This window comes from Bufo bufo, chromosome 5, assembly GCF_905171765.1.
Source record: "Bufo bufo chromosome 5, aBufBuf1.1, whole genome shotgun sequence".
Classification (NCBI taxonomy): Eukaryota; Metazoa; Chordata; class Amphibia; order Anura; family Bufonidae; genus Bufo; species Bufo bufo.
The window spans coordinates 531,273,787-531,298,797 of NC_053393.1; the positions used below are offsets into that span (position 1 = coordinate 531,273,787).

A 25,011-nucleotide genomic window follows, 5' to 3' on the forward strand; every position below is an offset into this window, starting at 1 on the left:
GTGGCACACTCATGCATGTCCTGTATATGGCACATTGTGGGCACACTTACAGTATAACAGCACAATACTTGCACACAGTGGGCACACTCATACATGTACTGTATTTGGCGCATTGTGGGCACACTCATACATGTACTGTATGTACCATACTGTGGCAAACTGATATGTATTCTATATAGCTCACTGCGGGCACACTCATATATACAGCGTACAGGAGCAAATTTAAAAAATTACAGTAAATGGGAAGTTAGAGGGGTTCTCTGGGAGATGACATTTTTTTAAAGGGCCAGAAAGAGTTAAAAATAAAAAAAATAGGCAATACTCACCTCACTGATCCCCTGCTACAGCTGTTCCGACACTGCTGTGGTCCCCACGACTCTTCACTTGTCCCCTATCAACTAACAGGAAATGTAAGAGACCAAGAACAAACCTGCAGCCACCACTAGAGGGAGCTTACTGTTTTATTGAGCTCAGTGGGAGCTGTATGCACAAAGCTCCTGAGCTCCCCCTAGTGGTGGCTGCAGGCTGTCAGAATTTTATCGTTTAACTCTTATATTCATGTTAGGGATTTGAGGCTATGTAGACTTTAGACGGAAAAAGAAACTAAAAAACCAAAATGGATCAAATTTACTTTAAGCAATTTCCTAAAATTTTCCATCAAAGTAGTTCTGTACTGGAACGTTTTGATTTATTTTCCTGCTACAGAAAGAAAAGCCTCTTCTCTTAACCCTCCATTGAAGAGTGACCCTCTAGCTGTGGGTTTTTGGGTCCTTTGTCACCTTTCTGTTCTTTAAACTATAAAAAGAACCTTCCGAATTGTTTTACCTTTTACTTCCAAACACTTTTTTTTCATGTCAGCTTTAAAAACCAAAAATATCTCCCCCCAGTGACTCCCAACCCTATGAACGGTAAGACAGCGCACAGAGGCAAAAATAAGTCTCGATCTTTTATCTTTGCTTTATACTTTCTTGCTTTGATAGAAAAAAATAATTGATAGCTCTGAGGCCAACATAGCAAAAAAAAAAAAATGATATGAAGCAGATTTCTAAAAATTTATATTTTAGCGTCTTTCATATATCAAATCAGCGAGGTGTAGGAGATAGGGCAGGGGCGTAACTAGAATATCCTGAACCGAAGGACCAAATCTGTAACAGGGTGCCTCACCTCTCATGTGCATTCTATAATACTGATGTCTTCTTATGTGGCAGTTTCCCAATACGCATGCAACAATCTCAGGGACTTCTGACAAATTTATGTTGTTTTTTTTTTTTTTAGTTAAGCCGAAGAAATTAATAAAATAGAATAAAAAAGTCTCCTTCCTCTTCACCCACTTTATCCGACTTCGAAAAAAGTAGAACAGGTGCTTAATAAATATGGTGCTCATTCTGATCACAATATTTTTCAATGTATTTACAGAAAACGGCACAAATACATTGATAAATCTGCTGCCTGCAGCCACCACTAGGGGGAGCTCCATGTATAGGAATGTCTGCAGCTACAATTTACTGGAAACTGAAACAATCTCTTTGTATTGATCTCGCCCTAGTAGTGTCTGTGTGAACATGCAATGGTTTTACATTGTAAAGAGAAAGGAGTTCAGCACGGGGCCTCCACTCCCCTCAGACCCCATAGACCACATAACTGCTACCTCTATTGAAGGTACGTCACTCGTGTCATGAAATCTAAACATGGACGGCTACAGACTGGAACTGTATCGTCTTTAGCGATTAATCCAGGTTCTGTTTGGCATATGACAACAGTCAGGTTTTCGTATGGTGAGCGCTTCAATCTTCAATCCTGCCTTTGCTGTGGAGGACACACTGCCCCAACGGCTGCTGTGATGATGTGTGGAGCCATCGCATACGACAGTAATGATACGAGGGACACTACTAACTCAGCAATATGTGCAGGACCAGTGGCATAGCGTGGGTCGGCAGTACCCGGGGCGAGACAATTATTGCGCCCCCCCCACCTGTCGAGACACAGATACAGAAAATGTAGTAGATGTCAAGTGCAGTCCTATGTAACACCACACGTAACACAGTGATAACTCTCTGAGTACAGATAATAGATGGATGGGAGGCCCTAGAATTCAGAACACGCACAGTGTGGCCTGAAGTCCCCCTCAACCCTAGCATAAAAGAAATATGTGGATGGACATTACATATATTGGTACAAAAAATACAGGAGAATACAGCAGCACATACCTCTTACATCCAGTCACGTCTCCTCAAGGTCTTCATTCGGAGATAAGACTGCCATGATATCTTCTTTCAGCCGCGTCTCGTCTCTGCAGAGTTTATCACAGAAAATATTTCTAGATTCCTCACTTTACTATCGTCCTCTCCCTCCTGGCGCCTCAACACTGTCATCCTGCTGCTAAGAAAAAAAAGGGGGTCAGTCAGCACATCCCAAAGCGCAGGGGCACGTTGCTATGGCTGAGAACAAGACTGTTAAAAAAACAAGCAATGTAACAGCTCACTGCAAACCAAATTAAGTACAAAATTGCATCATAATTGCAAATGCTGAACTAATAAGTTAGAGATACTTGGCAAATCGTTTTGTACAAAATTATTTGAGCCCGTCTGCCGCACGTCAAGGCGATCTCTGTAAGACGGGTTCCTCACACTAAATATACCTGTTATGTGCCATAGCGGCTATCATATAATTCAGAAAGTGCAGGTTCCTGCTGCTACCCCCAATACTGTGCTGGTACCATACAGATAGTCCCCCATAATAATAAACTCCCAAAATGTCCTCAATGGTCATAGTGTTCCCTGCATCACCCTCAATAGCAACCCCATTAGTAGTAATGTCCTCCATATTGCGCTCAATTATAAAACCCCCTCAGCACCCCAGTATTAATAATGCCCCCATATGGGGTCCTAGTAGAAATAAGGCCTCCTATAGTGCCCCCAGCAGTAACAAGGTCCCTCTATAAGGTACCCCTATAGAGCCAACAGTAGCAATGAAGTCCCCTATAGTGTCTGAAGTAGTTATAATACCTCATACAGTAGTCCAAGTATTTATAAAGACCCCTGTAGTAGCCCCAGTATTTATAAAGACCCGTCGCAGTGTCCCCTCGGTATTATTAGTATATTGGCCCCTCTGTATTATTATTATTATTATTATTATTATTATAATATATAATAGCCCCCTCTGTATTGTTATTATAATGGTCCCCTCTGTATCATTATGGCTCCGATGAGGTACCACTTGGAACCGAACCCGAGTTCGGGAAATGTTTTTTTACAGTAGAAATCAATTTATGAAGTTATTACCCAAAGTCTCGCGAGACTTCGCGAAGTAATAACTTCGGCACATAGGAGCCAATACATTCTAATACTGTACGGAGCGCTTGCTCCGTACAGTATTCAAACTAAGTTTTATGCGAATCGACTTCGGATGTTTCATCCGAAGTCGATTCGCTTATCACTAATTAGGGCCCCCTCTGTATTATAAGTATGTTGGCCCCCTCTGTATTAATAGTATAATGAACCCCTCTGTGAGCTGTGTGAGTGCTGTTTTTTGTGGGGTCATTGGGGAGCTTTATTTTTTTTTATTCGGGGGGGGGGACGACATTATTTTTTTGCTACATTTTTTGGGAAGGCTAAAAATGTTGAATCATGCAATTGGCAAAGACGCGCATTTTCCCCACAGCAGTACTAGCAGTGCACTCCAGTCCTAACTGGTCTGAGCAGTACTAGCAGTGCACTCCAGTCCTAACTGGTCGGAGCAGTACTAGCAGTGCACTCCAGTCCTTACTGGTCTGAGCAGTACTAGCAGTGCACTCCACTCCTAACTGGTCTGAGCAGTACTAGCAGTGCACTCCAGTCCTTACTGGTCTGAGCAGTACTAGCAGTGCACTCCAGTCCTAACTGGTCGGAGCAGTACTAACAGTGCACTCCACTCCTAACTGGTCGGAGCAGTACTAGCAGTGCACTCCAGTCCTAACTGGTCTGAGCAGTACTAGCAGTGCACTCCAGTCCTAACTGGTCTGAGCAGTACTAGCAGTGCACTCCAGTCCTAACTGGTCAGAGCAGTACTAGCAGTGCACTCCACTCCTAACTGGTCTGGGCAGTACTAGCAGTGCACTCCAGTCCTAACAGGTCGGAGCAGTACTAGCAGTGCACTCCAGTCCTAACTGGTCTGAGCAGTACTAGCAGTGCACTCCAGTCCTCACTGGTCGGAGCAGTACTAGCAGTGCACTCCAGTCCTAACTGGTCTGAGCAGTACTAGCAGTGCACTCCAGTCCTAACTGGTCGGAGCAGTACTAGCAGTGCACTCCACTCCTCACTGGTCGGAGCAGTACTAGCAGTGCACTCCAGTCCTAACTGGTCTGGGCAGTACTAGCAGTGCACTCCAGTCCTAACTGGTCTGAGCAGTACTAGCAGTGCACTCCACTCCTAACTGGTCTGAGCAGTACTAGCAGTGCACTCCAGTCCTAACTGGTCTGAGCAGTACTAGCAGTGCACTCCAGTCCTAACTGGTCTGAGCAGTACTAGCAGTGCACTCCACTCCTAACTGGTCTGAGCAGTACTAGCAGTGCACTCCAGTCCTAACAGGTCGGAGCAGTACTAGCAGTGCACTCCAGTCCTAACTGGTCGGAGCAGTACTAGCAGTGCACTCCAGTCCTAACTGGTCGGAGCAGTACTAGCAGTGCACTCCAGTCCTAACTGGTCGGAGCAGTACTAGCAGTGCACTCCAGTCCTAACTGGTCTGAGCAGTACTAGCAGTGCACTCCAGTCCTAACTGGTCTGAGCAGTACTAGCAGTGCACTCCAGTCCTAACTGGTCTGAGCAGTACTAGCAGTGCACTCCACTCCTAACTGGTCTGAGCAGTACTAGCAGTGCACTCCAGTCCTAACTGGTCTGGGCAGTACTAGCAGTGCACTCCACTCCTAACTGGTCTGAGCAGTACTAGCAGTGCACTCCAGTCCTAACTGGTCGGAGCAGTACTAGCAGTGCACTCCAGTCCTAACTGGTCGGAGCAGTACTAGCAGTGCACTCCAGTCCTAACTGGTCTGAGCAGTACTAGCAGTGCACTCCAGTCCTAACTGGTCTGAGCAGTACTAGCAGTGCACTCCACTCCTAACTGGTCGGAGCAGTACTAGCAGCGCACTCCAGTCCTAACTGGTCTGAGCAGTACTAGCAGCGCACTCCACTCCTAACTGGTCGGAGCAGTACTAGCAGCGCACTCCAGTCCTAACAGGTCGGAGCAGTACTAGCAGCGCACTCCAGTCCTAACAGGTCGGAGCAGTACTAGCAGTGCACTCCAGTCCTAACTGGTCCGAGCAGTACTAGCAGTGCACTCCAGTCCTAACTGGTCTGAGCAGTACTAGCAGTGCACTCCACTCCTAACTGGTCTGAGCAGTACTAGCAGTGCACTCCACTCCTAACTGGTCGGAGCAGTACTAGCAGTGCACTCCACTCCTAACTGGTCTGAGCAGTACTAGCAGTGCACTCCAGTCCTAACTGGTCGGAGCAGTACTAGCAGTGCACTCCACTCCTAACTGGTCGGAGCAGTACTAGCAGCGCACTCCAGTCCTAACTGGTCGGAGCAGATTCATCAGGGCGTGCACGTTCCTTCTGCTGAAACTGCTCCTCTCTCTGCACAGTGCAGCAGGGCAGAATTCGGTCAGTTCACATTTGGCGCCAGCAGCCAGCGCCCCCTGCAGTCTGGCACCCGGGGTAACGCCCCCCCCCCCCCCACGCTATGCCACTGTGCAGGACATCCTGCCACCACATCCCAACTGATTTTTCAGCAGGATCATGCTCGCCCACACACTGCAAGGGTTTCCCATGAATGTCTCCTCCAGATTACAACACTTCCTCGGTTGCCCGGTCACCAGATTTATCGCCAATCCAGCATCTATGGGACCAGCTGGGACAGCAGCTTCACCAACCACAAGTGTGCAAGATCTACAGGTCCAGCTACATCATCTGTGGGCAAATGTGCCGCAGGATACCAGGAACCTGTATGCCTCCATGCCCAACCGTATCTCTCTTGTATCAAGGCTAGAGGCCATATCTCATCTTGTATCCAGGCTAGAGGCCGTATCTCATCTTGTAAGCAGGCTGGAGGCTGTATCTCATCTTGTATCCAGGCTAGAGGCTGTATCTCATCTTGTATGCAGGCTAGAGGCCTTATCTCATCTTGTATCCAGGATACAGGCTGTACCTTATCTTGTATCCAGGCTAGAGGCCGTATCTAATCTTGTAAGCAGGCTGGAGGCTGTATCTCATCTTGTATCCAGGCTAGAGGCTGTATCTCATCTTGTAAGCAGGCTGGAGGCTGTATCTCATCTTGTATCCAGGCTAGAAGCCGTTTCTCAGCTTGTATGCAGGCTAGAGGCCGTATCTCATCTTGTATCCAGGCTAGAGGCCGTATCTAATCTTGTATCCAGGCTAGAGGCCGTATCTAATCTTGTATCCAGGCTAAAGGCCGTATCTCATCTTGTATCCAGGCTAGAGGCCGTATCTCATCTTGTATCCAGGCTAGAGGCCGTATCTCATCTTGTAAGCAGGCTGGAGGATGTATCTAATCTTGTATCCAGGCTAAAGGCCGTATCTCATCTTGTATCCAGGCTAGAGGCCGTATCTCATCTTGTAAGCAGGCTGGAGGCTGTATCTCATCTTGTAAGCAGGCTAGAGGCACCCAACAGGGTATTGGTACAGTGAGCCTCCAGGGGTGAGTGCTGTGAGGAGGATGGGAGTAGTGGTAGCTAAACTGGTAGTAGTAGTAGTACTCACAGTTCAGTGTCAATCCCCTCCTCTGACATCCCCTGGGGCCGTGCAGCAACTACAGGGGTGATACACGGTGGAGTCAATAACCAGGCTGTTAATTTCAATAAGGTCTGTCTTTACTGTAGTGCAAATTGGAGGAGTAGTAGTACATACGGCAGTACAAAGCACTGTTCCAAGGCATATCACAGTGCAATCCTTTCCCAATAGCAGAGTATGGACAGCAACAGTGATGGAAGTTGTAGTACTCCCTCTCTCTCCTAAGTCTGTCAGCAAAATCACAGGCATTCAGTGAGGTTCTTGTTAAATGCTTCTGCAGTTCCCGGACTGAGAGGTGCAGATTTTAGATATGGGAGGCCAATCCATGTCAAAATGTGGTAGGTGCTTTTGGAATATTCCCTCTCACAGCAGCAAAGTCTTTCTGTCATAAACAAGCATAATACCTTGCTGTCTGAATCTGATGCGCGGCCTTGTGGGTTCTGGACCTTCTAATCTCCTTCTCTCTGGGGTTCTCTGGTAGAAGGGTTGTTCCTTGGAAGTTGTAGTCTCAGAGACTGAGGTTCTCTGAACTTGGGCCTAGCTCTCAGGAGCTTGTAGTTCTTCACTGTATCTTAGCTAGACTCAGACTCTTTAACTAACCAGGGGGCGGACCAGGTCCATCTCCTGGTAACCTTACACATTATGCCAAGATGTTAACCATTAGGTTGACCATACAGTGCCATTAGGCACATGCAAAACATAGTAAGTCACAACATATAACTTAATATCACTGCATTAACTCTTTAGCAATATTTACCCGTTTGCAGTTCATTCTAACAACTCCTTCTTGGTCCGTTATTTTCTTTAGAAAATCGGTGTATATAATATTGTTATCAGTGTCCAATACCACTATACAGTGCCCCATAGTAACATGCTGTGATTTTGCTATATCATTGTGTTTTTGTGCCCACGTGTCCTATAGCGCTGTCATGGCTAACCTCCGACACTCCAGCTGTGGTAAAACTACGACTCCCAAGATGCACACTTGCTTAGCTGTTCTCAGAACTCCATAGAAATGAATGGAGCGTGCTGGAAGTTGTAGTTTCACCATAGCTGGAGTGACGGAGGTTAGCCGTCACTGCTATGGCAGCTGAATGGTCAGGCATCTACCACTATGCACATGGCGTTGTTGTCTGCATGTATCTTGTAGGCACCGTATACTGCCCTGGGAGCAATGATTCTGGGATAGAATACGTCCACAATACGGCATCTGAAAAAAACACCTTAGTACGCCTCTGTCTAAAATAATCAGTCTGTAATATGGGAATGGGTATGAGGCCTGCCACCTGTCACCCTATAGAAAAACCTATAGGGGTCTGCAAGCTGTGGCTCTCCAGCTGTAGCAAAACTACAACTCTCAGCATTCATCTTTGGAGCTTCACATTGAATATCAATGAACAAAAATTTTATATTAAATAATAATAATAGATTTTTTTTCGCCATCAGGGATGTATTTGATTGCCAAGTACATACGAAAGAAGAAGGACAGCGTGGTGATATTTTCCGGCGAAGGCTCCGATGAGCTCACCCAGGGCTATATCTACTTCCACAAGGTTAATATTCTCTCTGGTTGGACAATATGATTACATTTCCCATTAGAATAACATTTAAAGGGGTTGTCTGCTTTTTTTTTATACTGATGGGTCATCAATATCAGATCAGTGGGGGGTCTGACTCCCGACACCCTGGCTGATCAGCTGTTTTATAGAGAAAGCAGTGCTCCCCGATCGCCCAGCACCCCCGCCGATCTGACATTGATGACCTATCCTTAAGATAGGTCATCAGTATAAAAAAAGTGAACATACCCTTAATCCATTACATTCATTTTGTTGAACATTTGGATGGTGACAAATGATCGTCCTGTGGACCATGAACATGATTCAGTACTGTCTCCGCCTATACGGTATTACCCGGCACAACTGCGCCGTGTCCACTCGCTATGCACAGAAACTACAGCACAGCTCCATCCTAGTGAATAGCTGGGTGACTAGGAGCTTCTGTGAAGGGAAAAACTGTGAAAGGGCTACAGCCTGTCCCTTCTCAGGATTAATGGGGGTCTCAGAAGATGGACCCCTGCGAATCATAAAGTGATGGCATGCCCTAGTGATATGCCATCACTTTGTGAGAAGGGAGTACCTCTCTAAGGCTAATTAGAGTAGTATTTAAAGGCTATGTACACCTTCAGGGCATTTTTTGTTTATGATTGCATTTTACTCATTTTTGGCTACAAATCATTTTTTCAATTGGCCTTTATTAAAACATTTTTACAAGGAGTGGTAAGCAGGTGGCTCACTCTGATTAATCACGATAGGTGCACAGGTTCAAAGAAACACCCCCTGGTTCTGATTAGTATATATATATAGATTGGATGGAACCGGCACTCAAAACAATAGAAATTCATGTGGAACTTGAGTAAAGTATTTAAAATATTTATTAAACAGTAAACAATGTATTCTGTGTGCACCAGATTAAAATTAATCTAAAAAAGCATGTAAAAAAGTATATATAATCATATGTATCAAAACAGATAAATGCAGCCAGAACACAAAAACTGTAAACTACGACACAGAGGGCTGCATCCGTGTCCCCCCTGTTGGGTATGGCTATTGGATCGCAGCCGTCTGTGGCAGAGTAAAACAGGACTAACTATATGGCCGTGCTCCAGATATACTCAATTGCGTACAATTACCATACAGATTTCATATACTCTAAAATGAATACCAATAAAATCTTATGCCACCTTATAGGATATAGGGTAAAAAGGTATTCAGAGATAGTCCGTAATTCACACAATGTGTGGGTTATCCGTCTGCTAAAATCGTCTCAAAGGTCTGAGTACGCTGTATGTGAAAAGTCAATTGTCCAGCAAGTATATTGCCTCCGTACTTATATCGCCTTTCGTTCAGCGATTCGGTGCAACTTCACTTAAGTTTGTATTGTATCTTTACTCACTGTGTCCCATGTAGGCTCACTAAGTTGATTCCGCGGAAGGGTTACTGCCGTGGCGTCCCACGCTTCAGCCTTTCTCCGCTTTGTTTGTATCAGGTCAAGTCGTGGCTTAGATCCCGTCTCTATTCTCGCGGGAGACCTATGTCGGATATTTCACTTTCGTGAGTCCTACACCAAAACTTGGTCTTACGTGAGTTTAGAAGTGGATGAATTTTTCGTCCTTTAAGACATGGCCATGCACCGCTGAGATGGTTGTTTCACAGGTAGTACGCCCGGACGCGTTTCGAGATATCTTATCTCTTCCTCACTGAGGATGAGATAAGATATCTCGAAACACGTCTGGCGTACTACCTGTGAAACAACCATCTCAGCGGTGCATGGCCATGTACTAAAGGACGAAAAATTCATCCACTTCTAAACTCACGTAAGACCAAGTTTTGGTGTAGGACTCACGAAAGTGAAATATCCGACATAGGTCTCCCGCGAGAATAGAGACGGGATCTAAGCCACGACTTGACCTGATACAAACAAAGCGGAGAAAGGCTGAAGCGTGGGACGCCACGGCAGTAACCCTTCCGCGGAATCAACTTAGTGAGCCTACATGGAACACAGTGAGTAAAGATACAATACAAACTTAAGTGAAGTTGCACCGAATCGCTGAACGAAAGGCGATATAAGTACAGAGGCAATATACTTGCTGGACAATTGACTTTTCACATACAGCGTACTCAGACCTTTGAGACGATTTTAGCAGACGGATAACCCACACATTGTGTGAATTACGGACTATCTCTGAATACCTTTTTACCCTATATCCTATAAGGTGGCATAAGATTTTATTGGTATGCATTTTAGAGTATATGAAATCTGTATGGTAATTGTACGCAATTGAGTATATCTGGAGCACGGCCATATAGTTAGTCCTGTTTTACTCTGCCACAGACGGCTGCGATCCAATAGCCATACCCAACAGGGGGGACACGGATGCAGCCCTCTGTGTCGTAGTTTACAGTTTTTGTGTTCTGGCTGCATTTATCTGTTTTGATACATATGATTATATATACTTTTTTACATGCTTTTTTAGATTAATTTTAATCTGGTGCACACAGAATACATTGTTTACTGTTTAATAAATATTTTAAATACTTTACTCAAGTTCCACGTGAATTTCTATTGTTTTGAGTGCCGGTTCCATCCAATCTTTATTAAAACATATTGAGCAGTTCTGTCACAAAGAGTTAACTGTTTGTCTAGCTGTGTGACTGGTACTTTCACTTTGTGCAGGTCATCTAATAAACCTTATCTCTAAACTACTAGGAGGTCATAAACACTTATTTAAGCCACATTCTTATCAGTAAGATAAGAACTGAGCTATAATGAGCGTTTATAAGGTCAGAAAGCAGAGATAAGGAGCACGTCAGCTCCCCAACTGGCGAAAAGAGATAAAAAATACACAGGCTGCTACTAGAGCATCTCAGCTCAGTACAGAAAAAATGGCTCCATATTTATAATAAAGACCAATTGAAAAAATGACTTGTAGCTCAAAATGAGTACAATGCAATAATAAAAAAAATTGCCCCCAAAGGTGTCCATAGCCTGTAAGCCCTTAAATGGTTTCTTTAGAACTTTAACTTGATAGGCCATGAATGGTTAATCATGGAACAGCTCACATGAACTGAACACAACACCGCAGGACTAGCCGTTCCACCAGACCCCGGAGTGCAGGGAACTGCAGTTCTGTGGCAATGTTACTGAGGAGGAAGGTCCTGGCAGGGCACTGGCCGGATGTTTACTACTGCAATGCCTGAAGATCCCAAATCCTGGAACAGTCTACTCATGCGGTTGCATACACTAAATACACATACATATTCTTTCTACAGGCCCCTTCTCCTGAAGAGGCGGCAGAAGACAGTGAGCGCTTACTGCGGGAACTCTACATGTTTGATGTTCTTCGTGCTGACAGAACAACCGCTGCACACGGGTGAGTGCCACTGGAGGACCTACTGAGACAACAAGAGGCATTCAGAGAAGCATTGCCCCTGATCATACCATCTACTAGGGCCACAATATACTCGAGGACCGCACACAAGCTCGACTGATTCACTCTCAACTCTATTCTCCTCAAAGGCAAAGTGGGTATAGTTATCAGCATATACTGGGACCACCCTGTCCAGAACTCCCAGGAAACTCCCATAGATCACCTACATTTGCTCAACCCCTGCCCCTTCCCTTTACAATCTGCTCCCCCCTTTTAAGGGACTGTTGGAAACTATAAATGAGGGATACACGACCCTGATCTTCTGATGCCCACCAGTGGTACCCCAACCTATCAGGATATGCTATAAGGCCCCTTTCACACGGACAAATTTTCAGCGCGGTGCGATGCGTGAAGTGAACGCATAGCACCCGCACTGAATCCTGACCCATTCATTTCAATGTTCTATATTATGAGTTTTTCACGCAGCCCTGGCCCCATAGAAGTGAATTGCATCCGGATGTAACCTGGATGCAGTCCGGATGTAATGCGTTTTTCACTGATGGTTGCTAAGGCCCCTTTCACACGGGCGAGTATTCCGCGCGGATGAGGTGAACGCATTGCACCCGCACTGAATCCCGACCCATTCATTTCTATGGGGCTGTTCACATGAGCGGTGATTTTCACGCATCACTTATGCGTTGCGTGAAAATCGTAGTATGCTCTATATTCTGCGTTTTTCACGCAACGCAGGCCTCATAGAAGTGAATGGGGTTGCGTGAAAATCGCAAGCATCCGCAAGCAAGTGCGGATGCGGTGCGATTTTCACGCATGGTTGCTAGGAGACGATCGGGATGGAGATCCGATCATTATTATTTTCCCTTATAACATGGTTATAAGGGAAAATAATAGCATTCTGAATACAAAATGCATAGTAAAACAGCGCTGGAGGGGTTAAAAAAATAAATAATTTTTTTTTACTCACCTTAGTCCACTTGCTCGCGGCCCGGCATCTCCTTCTGTCTCCTTTGCTGAACAGGACCTGTGGTGAGCATTCATTATAGGTCAAGGACCTTTGGTGACGTCACTCCGGTCATCACATGGTACGTCACATGATCTTTTACCATGGTGATGGATCATGTGATGACCACAGGTCCTGTTCAGCAAAGGAGACAGAAGGGGATGCCGGGCCGCGATCAAGTGGACTAAGGTGAGTTAAAAAAAATTATATTTTTTTTAACCCCTCCAGCGCTAGTTTACTATGCAGTCTGTATTCAGAATGCTATTATTTCCCCTTATAACCATGTTATAAGGGGAAATAATACAATCTACAGAACACCGATCCCAAGCCCGAACTTCTGTGAAGAAGTTCGGGTTTGGGTACCAAACATGCGCGATTTTTCTCACGCGAGTGCAAAACACATTACAATGTTTTGCACTCGCGCGGAAAAATCGCGGGTGTTCCCGCAACGCACCCGCACATTTTCCCGCAACGCCCGTGTGAACCCAGCCTAAGAGATGTTGTTTGTAAACCTTCAGTTTTTTATCACGCACGTGAAAAACGCATCAAAACGCATTGCACCCGTGCGGAAAAAACTGAAACACTGAGCGCAAATGCAGACAAAACTGACTGAACTTGCTTGCAAAATGGTGCGAGTTTCACTGAACGCACCCTGAACACAATCCGTATCATTCGTGTGAAAGGGGCCTAAGTGTCTATTATTGGCATACTCCATACTCCTTTGCTTGCACCTCCTAACTCACTGGTTAGTCCCACTTGGCTCCCAGGACCCCCAGCTACCATGACCCATCCATATTGATGGTGTCCTCTTATGTGACACAGGGGACTTTGGGTCCTCTCAGGCACCATAACTAGGGTGTGACTGCTACATCTGTACCCACTATAGCTACACCAGTGAGCCTGCCCCTGCCACCATAACGCATGTATGTCTAAATGTAAAATGTTTAAAGTCATGTAGTACTTCAGCGTCACCACCAGATGGCAGCATTGCACCAGTGCTTCAGATTATACAGCGCAAGTTGCAAACAGCTCCGTCTGCAGGATCAAAGCTTATCAATCTGCACAGGTCATGTTATGTGGCTTGCATTGAATTCATGTGGAAGAGTTGCAAATTAATGGTTTATCTATAAAAATTGGGGGCTTGGGGTGTGATCTTCTCTAAATAAGAGTTTTGCATTGGTTATTCTTTATAAAAGGCTTGAACTGCGAGTGCCTTTCCTGGATCATCGCTTTACTGCTTACTACCTCTCTTTGCCCCCCGAGCTGCGGACGCCTAAGGTGCGGTACTGAGCTTTCATATATACATTATACTTGTTAGCCTTGAGCTCTGCTATTTTCTAACTTTGGTTTATTCTGCACAGAATGGCGTCGAAAAATACCTCCTGAGAGAAGCCTTTGAGGGCTCCGGCCTCATACCCAAAGACATTCTGTGGAGACCCAAGGAAGCGTTTAGTGATGGCTTGACATCTGTAAAGAAGTCCTGGTTCTCCATTTTGCAGGACCATATAGATCAGCAGGTATATGCTCTGAGACAACACGGGGATGTTCATCTGTGGCGCATAGGTGGCGGATTTCTGCTGTGCAAATGTGGACGTAAAACTGAGAACGTTCTACGGTTGCAGCAAAGAAAAGATCTTGCCGTAAATTGACCTGCAGTGCAGATGCTAAATTTGCAGCTTGTCAGTTTATGCAAAACATTTCTTTGCAATGCATCAAGTGAAATCCACAGTAAATTATCATCAATGTTTGCCGCCAATTCACAGGTAACACATATTTGTCACGGATTTTGCAGCAGAATCAGAAATTCCGATGTAAAAAATCTGCCCCATGTAGACCAACGTACAGTTGTTTAGGTGCACAGCGGCCCAAAGGGCAGGGTGGTGCTTGGCCATGTCTTGGGCTGGTCTGAGGCAGCGTAGCCTCAGTCCTAAAGGATTACCCCCTCCTCTCAGTGAGCAGCCAGGGATTTTTACAACCTCCCACACTCTGGACCTCCACTCGGCTACAGAGCCCAGTCTAGAGCTACTGTATGTTGGGCCATTCCTCCATTATTCCTCCTAAACGTTCATGAAGGTGCAGCTCCCGGATTCACCTGATTGGTACGGGTGCCGACAGTCAGCCTACCACTGATCAAATACCCAACCTAATAAAAGGTCATCAATAGTAAATTTGAGAAAATCCCACTTAAAGCGGTTCTCCTGATGTACACTATTGATGACCTATGCTCTGGTAAGAGCTGTGGCCTCTTCACAACATACCAAGCAGACCACCATTCACCGTATAGTGCCAGTGTCTGCTACTGCAACCCAGACCCATTCACTTGGTTGACGGGAGTCTGACCCTCCACCCATCAGATATTGATGAGCTATCCTGAGGTTAAGCCATCAATACTGAACTCCTATAAAATCCCTTTAAAGCTTTGGCTCCATGGCATCAAATCCAGATACGTTTAAAATAAAGTACATTATTGGTTAATCAGTTGAAGCAGTGCACATTCTGTCAATTCTGAGTTGTATTAGTCCAAACCTCCACTAGGGGGAGCTGTTTCACTGTTCTCTCATACCTTACCATAACCATCCTCCTATTATTTTCGAGGCTATTGTTTGTTGCCTTGTGCATTACCCATGCACTGACTCAGATGTACATGTTCCTCAGGACAACGACATCCTAAATGATCTCTCTTAAATAATACTTTTACTACATGGATAAACACTTCATAGAGTTTGGGATGTGGCAGTTTTTTGACAAAGCTTTAAGAAAATTCTGTTGTCCTCCATTGGACCTGTATTCATTGCTAAACCAGAGCATATATGTAAAGTTTACACCTCACCATCAGCAAGCTACATCTGAAGAATTTTAATAAGAGTCTTAAATGATAAATTCCTGATGTCAGCATTATAAAGTTACATTCTCCATATACAGTACAGACCAAAAGTTTGGACACACCTTCTCCTTCAAAGAGTTTTCTTTATTTTCATGACTATGAAGGCATCAAAACTATGAATTAACACATGTGGAATTATATACATAACAAACAAGTGTGAAACAACTGAAAATATGTCATATTCTAGGTTCTTCAAAGTAGCCACCTTTTGCTTTGATTACTGCTTTGCACACTCTTGGCATTCTCTTGATGAGCTTCAAGAGGTAGTCCCCTGAAATGGTCTTCCAACAGTCTTGAAGGAGTTCCCAGAGATGCTTAGCACTTGTTGGCCCTTTTGCCTTCACTCTGCAGTCCAGCTCACCCCAAACCATCTCGATAGGGTTCAGGTCCGGTGACTGTGGAGGCCAGGTCATCTGGCGCAGCATCCCATCACTCTCCTTCATGGTCAAATAGCCCTTACTTTCAAAGTTTTCCCAATTTTTCGGCTGACTGACTGACCTTCATTTCTTAAAGTAATGATGGCCACTCGTTTTTCTTTACTTAGCTGCTTTTTTCTTGCCATAATACAAATTCTAACAGTCTATTCAGTAGGACTATCAGCTGTGTATCCACCTGACTTCTCCTCAACGCAACTGATGGGCCCAACCCCATTTGTAAGGCAAGAAATCCCACTTATTAAACCTGACAGGGCACACCTGTGAAGTGAAAACCATTTCAGGTGACTACCTCTTGAAGCTCATCAAGAGAATGCCAAGAGTGTGCAAAGCAGTAATCTATGCAAAAGGTGGCTACTTAGAATATGACATATTTTCAGTTGTTTCACACTTGTTTGTTATGTATATAATTCCACATGTGTTAATTCATAGTTTTGATGCCTTCATAGTCATGAAAATAAAGAAAACTCTTTGAATGAGAAGGTGTGTCCAAACTTTTGGTCTGTACTGTATATCTAAAGTAAGAAAGAACCCTTAAATAATGTCCCTGATATACCCTAGGTTACACAGATAAATGCACCTAACTACTATAATACTGCCCCCTATGTGCAAGAATATAACTACTATAATACTGCCCCCTATGTACAAGAATATAACTACTATAATACTGCCTCTTATGTGCAAGAATATAACTATTATAATACTACTCCTATGTGCAAGAATATAACTACTATAATACTGTCTCCTATGTACAAGAATATAACTACTATAATACTGCCCCTATGTGCAAGAATATAACTACTATAATACTGCTCCTATGTACAAGAATATAACTACTATAATACTGCTCCTATGTACAATAATATAACTACAATAATACTGCCTCTTATGTGCAAGAATATAACTATTATAATACTACTCAAATGTGCAAGAATATAACTACTATAATGCTGCTCCTATGTACAAGAATATAACTACTATAATACTGCTCCTATGTACAAGAATATAACTACTATAATACTGCTCCTATGTACACGAATATAACTACTATAATACTGCTCCTATGTACAAGAATATAACTACTATAATACTGCTCCTATGTACAAGAATATAACTACTATAATACTGCTCCTATGTACACGAATATAACTACTATAATACTGCTCCTATGTACAAGAATATATCTACTATAATACTGCTCCTATGTACAAGAATATAACTACCATAATACTGCCTCCTATGTACAAGAATATGACTACTATAATACTGCCTCCTATGTACAAGAATACAACTACTATAATACTGCTCCTATGTACAAGAATATAACTACTATAATACTGCTCCTATGTACAAGAATATAACTACTATAATACTGCCTCCTATGTACAAGAATATAACTACTATAATACTGCTCCTATGTACACGAATATAACTACTATAATACTGCCTCCTATGTACAGGAAAATAACTACTATAATACTGCTTCTTATGTACAAGAATATAACTACTATAATACTGCCTACTATGTACAAGAATATAACTACTATAATACTGTCTCCTATCTACAAGAATATAACTACTATAATACTGCTCCTATGTACAGGAATATAACTACTATAATACTGCTCCTATGTACAAGAATATAACTACTATAATACTGCTCCTATGTACAAGAATATAACTACTATAATACTGCTCCTATCTACAAGAATATAACTACTATAATACTGCTCCTATGTACAAGAATATAACTACTATAATACTGCCTCCTATGTACAGGAAAATAACTACTATAATACTGCTTCTTATGTACAAGAATATAACTACTATAATACTGCCTACTATGTACAAGAATATAACTACTATAATACTACTCCTATGTACGAGAATATAACTACTATAATACTGCTCCTATGCACAAGAATATAACTACTATAATACTGCTACTATGTACAGGAATATAACTACTATAATACTGCTCCTATATACAAGGATATAACTACTATAATACTGTCTCCTATCTACAAGAATATAACTACTATAATACTGCTCCTATGTACAGGAATATAACTACTATAATACTGCTCCTATATACAAGAATATAACTACTATAATACTGCTCCTATGTACAAGAATATAACTACTATAATACTGCTCCTATGTACAAGAATATAACAACTATAATACTGCTCCTATCTACAAGAATATAACTACTATAATACTGCTCCTATGTACAAGAATATAACTACTATAATACTGCCTCCTATGTACAGGAAAATAACTACTATAATACTGCTTCTTATGTACAAGAATATAATTACTATAATACTTCTCCTATGTACAAGAATATATCTACTATAATACTGCTCCTATGTACAAGAATATAACTACTATAATACTGCCTCCTATGTACAAGAATATAACTACTATAATACTGCCTACTATGTACAAGAATATAACTACTATAATACTGTCTCCTATCTACAAGAATATAACTACTATAATACTGCTCCTATGTACAGGAATATAACTACTATAATACTGCTCCTATATACAATAATATAACTACTATAATACTGCTCCTATGTACAAGAATATAACTACTATAATACTGCCTCCTATGTACAAGAATATAACTGCTATAATACTGCTCCTATGTACAAGAATATAACTACTATAATACTGCTCCTATGTACAAGAATATAACTACTATAATACTGCTCCTATGTACAAGAATATAACTACTATAATACTGCCTCCTATCTACAAGAATATAACTGCTATAATACTGCTCCTATCTACAAGAATATAACTACTATAATACTGCTCCTATGTACAAGACTATAACTACTATAATACTGCTCCTATGTACAAGAATATAACTACTATAATACTGCTCCTATGTACAAGAATATAACTACTATAATACTGCTTCTATGTACAAGAATATAACTACTATAATACTGCCTCCTATGTACAAGAATATAACTACTATAATACTGCTCCTATGTACAAGAATATAACTACTATAATACTGCTCCTATCTACAAGAATATAACTACTATAATACTGCTCCTATCTACAAGAATATAACTACTATAATACTGCTCCTATCTACAAGAATATAACTGCTATAATACTGCTCCTATGTACAGGAATATAAGTACTATAATACTGCCTCCTATGTACAGGAATATAAGTACTATAATACTGCTCCTATGTACAGGAATATAAGTACTATAATACTGCTCCTATGTACAGGAATATAGTGAGCTGATACAGCTCACTCAGAAATCACGTATAGAGAAGGTGTAGCTTTTCTACAGGCAAATGGATAGAAAGCTCGGGCTGCACACAGTTTTGGTAATACTGCATGTAATATGTAGTATGACTGTGACTATTTTCCTTTGTTACCATAGCTACACTTGAAATGACAAACTTAGCGCTACTACATCTCTATTACCCTTTGATGCTATGCATAGTCCTCGAGTAAAGTCCCAGAACCAGAGGAATATATAGCAGTATGCCTCTATGAGCCACACTTTGTGATTCTCAACAAACTCAGCTCTACTATTCCTGCAGTCGCAGTTCCCAGCCCACCAAAGAACTGGTTACAAGAACCAAGTAATTTTTCCAGGTCGTGGTGTATCGTTCTTATATTCGTGGGAGAACCCATTGTCCGTGTGGAGGACGGATGGAGCCTTCATTTGATACATTGTTGCTTATTGAATGACTATTGTTTCCCTCCATTTTATCTCCAGGTTGATGACATGATGCTGGAGAAGTCTGCCGAAAAGTTTCCATTTAATCCTCCCAAGACAAAGGAAGGTTACTTCTACCGTCAGATCTTTGAGAAGTACTACCCGGGGCGTGCCGACTGGCTGACTCATTACTGGATGCCTCGATGGATCCACGCCACCGACCCGTCGGCCCGAACACTCACACATTACAAATCTGATGCATGAAGTTCCTCCAACCTTCAGGAAGAAATCATTAATTCCCTCTTTCCATAAATTCTCTTTTTTATAAGATGACGGTTCACAATAAAAACCCAGTGCAGAGGATTACACAGAAATGTTCCCCGGACTGATGGGTGATTTTACTGGAGGACTTAATGCATTCACCTCCACCTCCTGATTGACAGATCCTCTTATTAGAGGGAATTTTACAGGTTCTTCTCTAGGGGTCCCGACACCGTGAATCACACAGAAACCTGTCAACTGTCTGGAGGAGCAGCACAATAAATAATTCTCTAAACATAGAGCATGCATAGCATAGAAGCAGCCCCTGTGGGTGCTATGGACGGGGGATCCTAGCTTAGGTGGTTTCCTTCCCCATGGGTGATGTGCATCAGTGGACTGGATTAGATGTAGGGCCATTATGGCCTTGGGCAGTTGATGGGGCAGGCATGTGCTTGCCCAAGCTATAGATTCTATAGAGGCAGTCCCTGTAGATACGATGGGCCTATGGGTGATGCAGACCTGCCAGGCCTACCCTTTTTTAGAAAAATGGTGATTTGACACAGGTGGAAGGTCCTAATGACCTTCCCTACAAGGTGTGAGCAGCTGCTTGAGCAAACAAGTGCATACTATTGAGGCAGTGGATGTGTTGGACCAGTGGATATTTGGTAACTCCAGCTGAGGAGGTGATGTGGACCATCCAGGCCTTCCCTCTTCAGGAAATGGTAGTGTGAACCAGTTGTAGAGTCATGAAGGTCATCTTTCCTACAAGGGCAAGTAGGAGATGAAGCAACCAAGTGTGGGTCAAGGCCATACAAACTATAGCGGAAGCCTCTGTGGATGCAATCTGGCTTTAGAAACGGTAACCCCAGCTTAGGAGTTGATGTGGACTTGTGAACCGAGAGCAAGGCAGGTGATTTGACTCCGCCACCAGAAAAGAGTGCGTACGCAGAAGTCAAGATTAAGAAAATTGCATTTACTATAAATTATTAAAAGCAGGTTAACAGTGAACTTACAGAGGTGAAGACAAGCAAAATATTCAAAACAGTATAAACAATACAAGTTAAACACTGCAACAATTTTCACCTTTGCTGTGTCCGTATTTGCAGTGCGGACACTAAAAACTAATAGTCCCAGAAACTGTCCCTAACTGACCCTAACTTTCAAGCGGGTGCGCACCCCCCTTATCCCAGTGGTCCAAGTGGACCGCTTACAGTTTGTGGAAGTGCTCGGTGGGGCCCGATGTCGTCCTTTTCCTTTAACCAGCGCAGGATCCGCAACAAAGTCCTCCTCAGCAGGCCAGAAAACCAGTTGAATATAATCCAGGATTATTACAGTTACTGTCCTGTACCACGACAGCACTGTGAGTCTCTTTACTGTTTGTTGCAATCCACTCAGCCCAATGTCGGCTCCACAGGTTAGTTGCTGCACACAGTCCTTTTTAACTTGGCTTCACTAAATGCACGGTTTCTTTGTACTCCATCCGTCTCTAGACCGAAGTTCACACAGCTTGGCCACACAGGGACGTCCTTTAGTATCTCCACACACGTCTTACACAACACAGAACTTGTTTTCTATCTTGCCAATATGGCGGCAGTTGCAGTTCAAGTCTCTCTTCCTCCTTCTTCCTGCTCACACTGAGGCAGGCTGACATCATAAGGGGCGTGTCACTTCAACACTTAGCTGCTGCCTTAAAGAACCAGTATCAAAGTAATACACTTTCTCTATAGTAAACTCCAATGCAAATTGGTCCTATGCTGCCATCTGCTGACCAAACAAATACTGCGGGCATTTTACATTAAATTTTAACACAGTTTACCAGGATAATGAAACTTAGAGACATTACATGACTGTTTCTTACATATTTTCCAGGTGTCCCCTCTTCAGGAAATGATGGTGTGAACCAGCAGTAGGGTCAAGCTACAGTATCTTTCTTATAAGGGTCAGTAGGAGTTAGGGCAAACAAGTGTGGGTCAATGCTATACATACTATAGGGTCATCCCTTGTGAATGCCATAGGCCAGTGGAAATGAGGGAACTCCAAATTAGCAGATGAAATGAACCTTCCAGGCCTCCCCTCTTCAGGAGATGGTGGCACGAACCAGCAGTAGGGTCATGATGGTTGTCTTTACTACAAGGATCAGTAGGAAATTGGGCAAACAAGTGTGGGCCAAGACTATACATACTATAGAGGCATTTCCTGTGGATGCTATGGGCCATTGGAAATGGGGGAACCCGAATGTAGCAGGTGAAGTAGACCTTTCAGGCCTCCCGTCTTCAGGAGATGGTGGCATGAACTATCTGTAGAGTTATGATGGCCATTTTTCCTACAAGCATGCTTAGGAGATAGGATGGTGAAAACAAGTGTGGGCCAAGACCACACAAGACCTATAAAAAGGGGCATCACTGCTTGACAGTCTAGGCTGGTGGAGACCATTGAGAACATGAACCTGTTGGTGGAGACCATTGAGAACAAGGAATGGGAAGGAGTTGGGTAGGGTAACAAGTTCTGAGCCCTCCTTTGACCCTGCCATAACAGGGAAACCAGTTTCAATTTTTGCAGTGGATCCACCTCTGCTCTATAGACTGGCCATAAAGAAAGGTGTAGGCTGTAAGAACCAGCAGCAGGTGGTGGTGGTGGAAATCGGTGTAATTTAGTGTTTTTATTATACATCCCCCCCCCCCCCCTACTTAACCAAGTACTTGATGGACCCTTAAAATGTTGGCATAATCCATTGAGCGACAATATGGTATTTGTCCCACACTAAATTATCAGAAATTAAAGGACCTTTACCATAGATATCTACAGTGAAAGGAGCTCTTCACCCCCTCTGCATTCTAGGAGAGTTCTGCGGGTAATAGTAAGTTCTTGGCTTATATACCTATAGGTGTCTGGTACACAGTAACCAATGCATTGTCCAGGTTCCTCATAAATATCCCCCCACCTACCCAATTCTTACCCTTGGTTGAGTCCCAGCCCACCCCCAGAGAACTGTCTTCTTCCCCTCCATGCTTTTACCCCCTAGGGGAGATGTGATTGGTCACCATGTTCCTGGGATCCCAGATCTAATTGCGATGTACATTGCAACAACATTTGTCATGACCTTGGGTTGAAGCGTCCTCTAGTGACTTTTGCTTCAACCTTCCATATCTCTGAAGACCAGGACAATCTTATTATTTGCCTGCTCTAAGCTTTTTTTCTGCTCTCTCAGTTTCTAGCATAAGTCAGCCATCCAGATGGTCTGCAGAGCTTACTTGCTCGTTTTCTGTGTGGAAAGTTTGACCAGCAAAGCAGAAATGTCACTTATTGCTCTGCTTGGATTTTTAGAAATCACATGTGAGAATACACATGGAGACCCCAGCATTGTCCTCATTTACCTGAGCTCCTACTATATATCATCTTGTACTTGCTGTAATTCATCTCTCCATCTAGTAATCCTAGTCCTGGTGAGTTTGTGTTTGTGGTATTTGTGCTACAGTGTAAAGCACAGGGGAGCATCCTGGTCCTCTATTGAGATAGGAGGAGGGTTCCAGACTACCTAGAAGTAAACAGTGCAACCACTACTGCAAAAAGTATCTGAGGTCTTCTCTTGAGGTTCTCAGAAGTACAATTGTTTCAGATTAGGTATACCATGAAGCTGCAACCTGGTCTCCTTCCCAGCCTACAAGTCTAAGATTGCATCAGCATGTTCCCTAGGCTCTATTCCTTCCTCCCCTGTGCATCATGTCCCCATGGGACTATAATCTCAATGCCACCCCCCCCACCCCCACTGCTTCCTATTTGATGCATAAAGACATGTAAAATTTATGACAGATAAAAGCATGATCCTCACTGTGAACAGCCATGTACCCAAAGCACCAAGAAATGCAGAGAGCCATGGTCTCAGGCTAGGGCTTCATGGTGAATTTTAGTCACATTATAGTTCTTAATGTTCAAAAATAGTAAAATGTTATGGGCACGTTGTGACAATTGCAAGAGATCAAAGCCTATCATGCACATTTTCCCCATAAGGAACCATTAAACAGTGGTCGTGGTAGCCTGCAATTCTCCAAAAGAAGAAACGTCACAGTGGAGCCCTAATCTTATGATCATGGGGTGGAAGGTCCTGGCAGGGCACTAGTGAGATATATCTTATTACACACAGGAGAGCTGACAGATCCTCTATACTACACTACACAGGAGACCTGACAGATCCTCTATACTACACCACACAGGAGAGCTGACAGATCCTCTATACTGCACCACACAGGAGAGCCGACAGATCCTCTATACTACACCACACAGGAGAGCTGACAGATCCTCTATACTACACCACACAGGAGAGCCGACAGATCCTCTATACTACACCACACAGGAGAGCCGACAGATCCTCTATACTACACCACACAGGAGAGCCGACAGATCCTCTATACTACACCACACAGGAGAGCTGACAGATCCTCTATACTACACCGCACAGGATAGCTGACAGATCCTCTATACTACACCACACAGGAGAGCGGACAGATCCTGTATACTACACCACACAGGAGAGCTGACAGATCCTCTATACTACACCACACAGGAGAGCTGACAGATCCTCTATACTACACCACACAGGAGAGCCGACAGATCCTCTATACTACACCACACAGGAGAGCTGACAGATCCTCTATACTACACCACACAGGAGAGCCGACAGATCTTCTATACTACACCACACAGGAGAGCTGACAGATCCTCTATACTACACCGCACAGGAGAGCTGACAGATCCTCTATACTACACCACACAGGAGAGCCGACAGATCCTCTATACTACACCACACAGGAGAGCCGACAGATCCTCTATACTACACCACACAGGAGAGCCGACAGATCCTCTATACTACACCACACAGGAGAGCCGACAGATCCTCTATACTACACCACACAGGAGAACCGACAGATCCTCTATACTACACCACACAGGAGAGCCGACAGATCCTCTATACTACACCACACAGGAGAGCCGACAGATCCTCTATAC

At 43.4% G+C, this 25,011-nt stretch overlaps 1 protein-coding gene across 1 annotated transcript in view; it reads left to right on the plus strand.

Moving 5' to 3' along the window:
* The window catches only part of ASNS (asparagine synthetase (glutamine-hydrolyzing)), a 51,310-nt gene extending 31,186 nt beyond the window's left edge, over window positions 1–20,124 (plus strand). Inside the window, exons 8-12 of the mRNA XM_040431221.1 lie at window positions 8,229–8,335; window positions 11,612–11,712; window positions 13,924–14,005; window positions 14,089–14,244; window positions 19,807–20,124. Coding sequence (XP_040287155.1) covers window positions 8,229–8,335; window positions 11,612–11,712; window positions 13,924–14,005; window positions 14,089–14,244; window positions 19,807–20,010 — 650 coding nt within the window. The 3' untranslated portion in view covers window positions 20,011–20,124. The remainder of the gene's footprint in view (window positions 1–8,228; window positions 8,336–11,611; window positions 11,713–13,923; window positions 14,006–14,088; window positions 14,245–19,806) is intronic.
* The last annotated feature ends 4,887 nt before the right edge of the window (window positions 20,125–25,011 follow it).